This window comes from Symphalangus syndactylus, chromosome 14, assembly GCF_028878055.3.
Source record: "Symphalangus syndactylus isolate Jambi chromosome 14, NHGRI_mSymSyn1-v2.1_pri, whole genome shotgun sequence".
NCBI lineage: Eukaryota > Metazoa > Chordata > Mammalia > Primates > Hylobatidae > Symphalangus > Symphalangus syndactylus.
This window is the reverse complement of record NC_072436.2, coordinates 92,227,472-92,233,471: the sequence shown is the minus strand read 5'-3', so window position 1 is coordinate 92,233,471 and position 6,000 is coordinate 92,227,472. Positions and strand designations below refer to the sequence as shown.

Below are 6,000 nucleotides of genomic sequence, written 5' to 3'. Positions count from 1 at the left end.
GGGAGTCAGTAAAATACAGTGATTAGAGGCTGGGGTCCTGAATCAGAGCTTTGAGTTTAAATTCTATTAGTTGGATCTTTTATTTGTTTTGAGAACTTTGACAAATTGTAGGTTTTGCTCTCTTATAAAATGTGAATAATATCTACATCATAGAGTTTTATGAAGATTAAATGGGTTACATTATATAACGTTTTTCAAGATGTTTGGTATAGAACTAGCTTTCAATAAGAGTTACTTTAAAAAAGTCAAAGGAGCATACAAAAAACACTGTAGTTAAAATCATAGTTTTGTTGTCCTATAAGAGACAATTCTAATAAGTAAAAATATCTTCCAGCAAATATTGAATGTATTTTCCTATACTCTCCAAAGGATAGAAATGATGAAACTTAATTATTTTTAGATATTTAAACATTTTATTTCATTCAAATAAAAATATAAGCTCTAGAAAAAATTGTTTTCATTATATGTTTCATAACTTCAGAGTAATTCTGATTCAGCACATTTGTAGTGTACCATTGCCAAGATCTTGAGGTAGGAAGCAGGAAAAGAAAATGCACTGAGACAGAGTTCCTACTCACGAGGAGTTTACATTCTACAGCTTAATGTTTCACTAAGCAGATAGGCTGAAATGTGCTTTTAGATGTTTACCTTAAATTATAAATAAGTAGAATCCAGATAGGGGATAGATAAGAGTCTCTATAATAGAACAGATAGAACTTTCTGTGGTGATGAAAATATTCTGTGTCTGTGCTGTCCAGTATGGTAAGCACTAGTCACATGTAGCTATTGAGAACTTGAAACGTGGCTAGTGCAACTGAGAAACTACATTTTTCATTTTATTTAATTTTAATTTAGCCACATGTGGCTAGTGGCTACCGGATTGGACAGTGCATCTCTAGAGTGTGTTTTTGAAACTACCTGAGGAAAAAGGCCAGTTATTTTACATTTCTGATCTGTTATGAACTAATATTTTTATAGAATGCAATACAAATTACAAAAATGAAAAAAAGATATGCAAAATACCTCCTCAGTTTTTTAAAAGATTCATCAAAATTACTGTGTCAAAATTTCTATAAAAATTTCTGAACACTCTCAACTTCAGTATTTATGCCATGTATCAATGACAAATAGTTTTTAGTATGGCAGTGGTCATAGACTACACTTCCTACTAGGTAGAGGTCTCTTGCCCAATGTACCTAAAAATAAATAACTTCCTAAATCCAACCCTTTATGTTAAAATTACTGGTACAGGTAATTTTTTTTTATAGGTTTAAGAACAATCAATAATGCAGTTACTGATGTAACAGTTAACACTCTGTGTGGCAAGTCTTGTCTAGGAGAGCTGTACCTTGACAGTGCAATGTGGACAACTTCAAGGTGGACTGAGAAGGCTTATTTGATCCAGTGAAGCCATTTTTACAGTTGGAGGTATAAGCTGAAAAATCTTTCCTTCTATAAAGTTCAGCCCGACGTTTACAGCAGCCAAATTTGCTCAGCAACAGAAAGAAATCTCTTTGGAATGTCTTAGTGAATATTGCATACAGAAATGGATTGGCACAAGAATTGATGGGATAAAAAAGAACCAGTAAAACTTTAGAGTTGGTTACTGTGATAAGAGGCACTTTGAAGGCAGCTGAGATGGCAAAAAAAGAGATAGGTGCCATGCAGGTGAAATCGGTGAAGATGAGGATTGCCATTTTCTTAGCAATCTTTGTATCTTTGTTGGTAGCCATTAATTCTGGGTTTCGAACTGCAAAATAAATTTTAATGTAGCAAGCACAAATTATGAAGAAGGCCACCACATTGAGAATCAGGATGGTTAATATATAGACTTGTGAGACAGTGGTTTCCACATCCATGGGGAAGCAAATACTGACCTTCATGTAATTGCTGACACCGACAAGGGGCAACATAGCAATTAGAGTAGAAAAGAGCCATCCTCCAAGCATAATCAGAATGGCATGTCTTAATCGCAGCTTTTGGTCCAGGTGAATAGCATAGGTGATGGTGTGCCATCTTTCTAGAGTGATGACGGTGAGGGTGTAGACAGACAGTTCACTTGCGAATACAGTGAAAAAGCCAGCAGTGCTGCACCCACTCCCTGTCTGCCAGTCTATGGCATGGTTATAGTACTGGCCCTTGGTTTGGGAATCAACTGAGGCTATGAGCAGCAGATAGAGCCCCATGCAAAAGTCTGCAAAGGAGAGATTGCACATGAGGAAACGAGGCACTGTTAGTTTGTAACGACTTGTCAGGAGAACAAAAAGAACAGTCATGTTTCCCATGATGGCTAGAATATTAATCAGCCAGATCAGGACCCTAAGGAAGTCATAGCCCATAATATCTTCACAGGGATTAAAAGCATCTGGTTCAGGAGCACATCGGGGTGTCTTGGGTAAGCAGAAACCATATTCATAGTCCCAGCCACTCAGTTCACTCTCAGCAGGCATGGCAGAAGAACTGTAAGAAGAATTATTGGCTTGAGGTAAGAGATTTTCCCTGAGTATTAAAAAATTCAATAATTATGTTTCTTTAAAGCCAAAGAAACAAAAGGAATCAAAGCCATAATAGCCTCAGCCTTACATTTATTTGTTAAATTATTTGAGAACTCTGATTTGATGTAGGAGTACCTTAAGAAGGGAATGAAAAGCCATTTAGACTATATATACATATATATATACACACACACATATATATACATATATACACATATGTACATATATACACATATACACATATATACATATATACATATATACATATATACACATATATACATATATACACATATATGTACATATATACACATATACACATATGTCTAGCAATTTTTCTCCCCGGTGATTTGTCTTCAGACTAAATGCCCACCTGCTCTTACTTATATTTGTGTCTTGGGATGGCTCCTGAGGGCAGCATCATGCTTATTGACAAAGCCCAGCACAGAGCTGTCTTTAGTATTAGAAGCTATGAGGGGAGTATGAATGGACTTGCATGGGCTTAGTAATATTGAATCAGAGGAAGGAGAGCTGTAGCACCGCTGCTCCAGTCACAAGAAAGAAAGGAGAAAAGATGGGAATTTTAGGAGGACAATAGGGCCAGCCATAGAGGTAAGGACATGTTATCTTGGGGAGAATAAGTAAAGCTTAGTGGCTGGCTCTAGAATTTCTAAACTCTAGGGACTGAGGAATGGCTATCTGGTGGGAAGTAGGAGGTAGCAGATTTATCATAAAATGCTTTCACAAGGAGAATGCTCTTTTTACTTAGATTTTATGTTAATTTCAGTTAGTTTTGGAGATGCTAGAGATTAGGGACTTGTCTTAAAGCAGTGATAGCATAGCACACTTAAGGTTGTATAGGCTCATTTGAGAAGGTTTATGGTGAGGACTGGTGAGGATTATATTGAGGATGGTTTAAAGTCTTCCTTCCCCTCAAACCACTCCTTGGTGCTATTATTAACTATATCCATAAATGTTTTCTTGATGATAAGACTAAAGTCAAAGTCATGTGGTTGCAAAAGAATTACATAGAAGGTTGCTGATAGAATACTGAGCAAGAAGAGTGGGAAGGGTGAAGAAAAGGCCACTGGAGGATATAGGTGCCAGACCTACTGCGAGAAAAGGAAAAGAAGGAGAGAGTAATACTTATTTACCCTTGGTGTTGTCGCATTGCTTAGCAACTTCCTTCATTCTCATGGTTCTGAAAGCCAAATGGTATTTCTGCTGTTCCTTACAGATGAGGAGAAAGGTCTCAAAAGGGATAAATTTTGCCAGTGATACTGTTACAGGAAGGTTACTTCCAAAGATTCATATCCTTGGAATGGAACCCCAAAGTCCAGGGTCATTCCACCGTACCACCCTGAAGCATCTGTCTTTAACTTGGAGATTGATAGGAAAAGAAAAGAAGAGAAAATTTCAGAAAGAGATTGGCAAAGTATCTTCGAGGGACATCTAGTTTTGTAGTCTGGAGGACTCATGGGGGCATAATAAAACTTCTAAATCTTAGTAAATGTGCCATAGGGACACTGGGATTATCTTTTGAGGCATGCTCTTTTACAGTTGAAGATAAGTGAAATGCCAAGGCAGCCAGCATTTATAGCAGAAAAGTGTTAAAAGTTAGTCAGTAAAACAGAAATGTAGCTTCCATCCAGTGTATGTGGTAGCGATAGCATTAAGACTAATTTTAAGCTCAGGAGCATAGTTGTCGAGGTAGCCTAAGTCTCCTTTAAGGGAAGTGGCTACTTTTAAGCTACGTTTGCAGTTAGTTAATCTTTGTGGAATGTTGACCATGTGACTAGGGAAAATTCTTACAAATGAAGCTATCAGTTATATCAGCCTTTGGTGACATCAACATACCTGCAAAGTTTTAATTTTTGAGGAGGCTTTAATATAATTGTAGAATAAATATTAAGGAACATTTTAAAATAGTTTTTTTAAACAGTTGAAAGACATACCTGATCAACTTGATGCCAATTGCAAAGAAAAAATTCCCATTTTAAAACTATTAAAAGATGCTTTGCAGCAGCTCCCCAACCAAGACTTGTATCAAAAGAAAATAATTTGATGCTGATAATAAGGTGCACACAGAACAAGATATGACTTCTGAGTTGCCTTGCATGCAAATACTTACAGTGTTTTATTATTCAGTTTCCTTACTGTGCTTTCACATTGTTTGGAAAAGTTTTCAGAAATGGAATGTGAAAAATTCTGTCTGAAAGAGAAGAGGTTAAAAAAAGCATTTGAGCTTTTGGTCTTCAAGCTAAACCTGATTGTGCGTCTATTTATGCTTTGTTCATGCAAATTCTTTACCTATTACACCAGCATCTTGTTCTGCACCATTGTCCTAACTGAAATGCTTCCTGAGGAGAGAGTAAAGGCTTCTGAATTGTCATTAGAGTGCTTCCAGCTTAGATAAAATGCTTCTGAATACTAAGCGTATTGTGTGGGCACTAGAGATGAAAAAACTTAAGTTTGTCATATTGAATCAAGGATTTTTCAATGATTACTAAAAGCTACTTTTATGATATATTAAGGTTTGCTCCTTACCACTCTCCTTTCCACATTGGCCTTAACAAATAGTCATTCTGTGTTCATGGTTTTGAATTGTAACTGAGCATCTTTTTTGTAAGGATTTGAAGATGCTGGTCCTGACATTATGATGTGAATTTCAGGTTATTTTTTCTTATGTGCAGAAACATATGTGGGTGCTCCCTACTCCTCCATCTTTCCCTCTAAGAAGTTTAGCCTATGGAAAGGGGAGAAATACCAATAAAATGAAATGAGGCCTGTTCTCACCTGAGGGAGCACTTACCTACGGATGAAATTTAAGGGAGATACAAATGAATAAGGAAATAGGGTATAAGCATTCCCTTTTCTTCCACAGCCTTGCCAGCATCTGTTGTTTTTCTCATTGTGGTTTTGATTTGCATTTCTCTGATGATTAGTGATGATGAACTTTTTTTCTTTAGAAGACATACAAGCAGCCAACAAACATATGAAAAAATGCTGTTCTATTCATGCCCTTTGCCCATTTTTAATGGGGTTATTTATTTTTTTGCTTGTTGATGTGTTTAATTTCATTATAGATTCTGGATATTAGACCTTTGTCAAATGCATAGTTTGCAAATATTGTTTCCCATCCTGTAGGTTGTCTGTTTACTCTGTTGATAGTCTCTTTTGCTCTGTGGAAGCTCTGTAGTTTAATTAGGTCCCACTCGTCAATTTTTTTTTGTTGTTGCGATTGCTTTTGAGGACTTAGCTAAAAATTCTTTGCCAAGGCTGATGTCAAGAAGGGTATTTCCTAGGTTTTCTTCTAGGATTTTTACAGTTTGAGAAAAGGGAATGCTCATACACTGTTGGTGGGAGTGTAAATTAGTTCATCCACTGTGGGTGGATTTCCACTGTGGAAATCAGTTTGGAGATTTCTAAAAGAACTTAAAACAGAGCTACTATTCAACTCAGCAATCTCATTACTCGGTATATACCCAATGAAATAGATCATTAT

At 36.4% G+C, this 6,000-nt stretch overlaps 1 protein-coding gene across 1 annotated transcript in view; it reads right to left on the bottom strand.

Annotated features, from left to right (window-relative positions):
- Positions 1-400: 400 nt before the first annotated feature.
- The window catches only part of LHCGR (luteinizing hormone/choriogonadotropin receptor), a 60,902-nt gene continuing 55,302 nt past the window's right edge, over positions 401-6,000 (bottom strand). Inside the window, exons 10-11 of the mRNA XM_055241841.1 lie at positions 4,627-4,707; positions 401-2,460 (exon numbers count right to left, since the gene is read on the bottom strand). Of these exons, the coding sequence (XP_055097816.1) occupies positions 1,308-2,460; positions 4,627-4,707 (1,234 nt within the window). The 3' untranslated portion in view covers positions 401-1,307. The remainder of the gene's footprint in view (positions 2,461-4,626; positions 4,708-6,000) is intronic.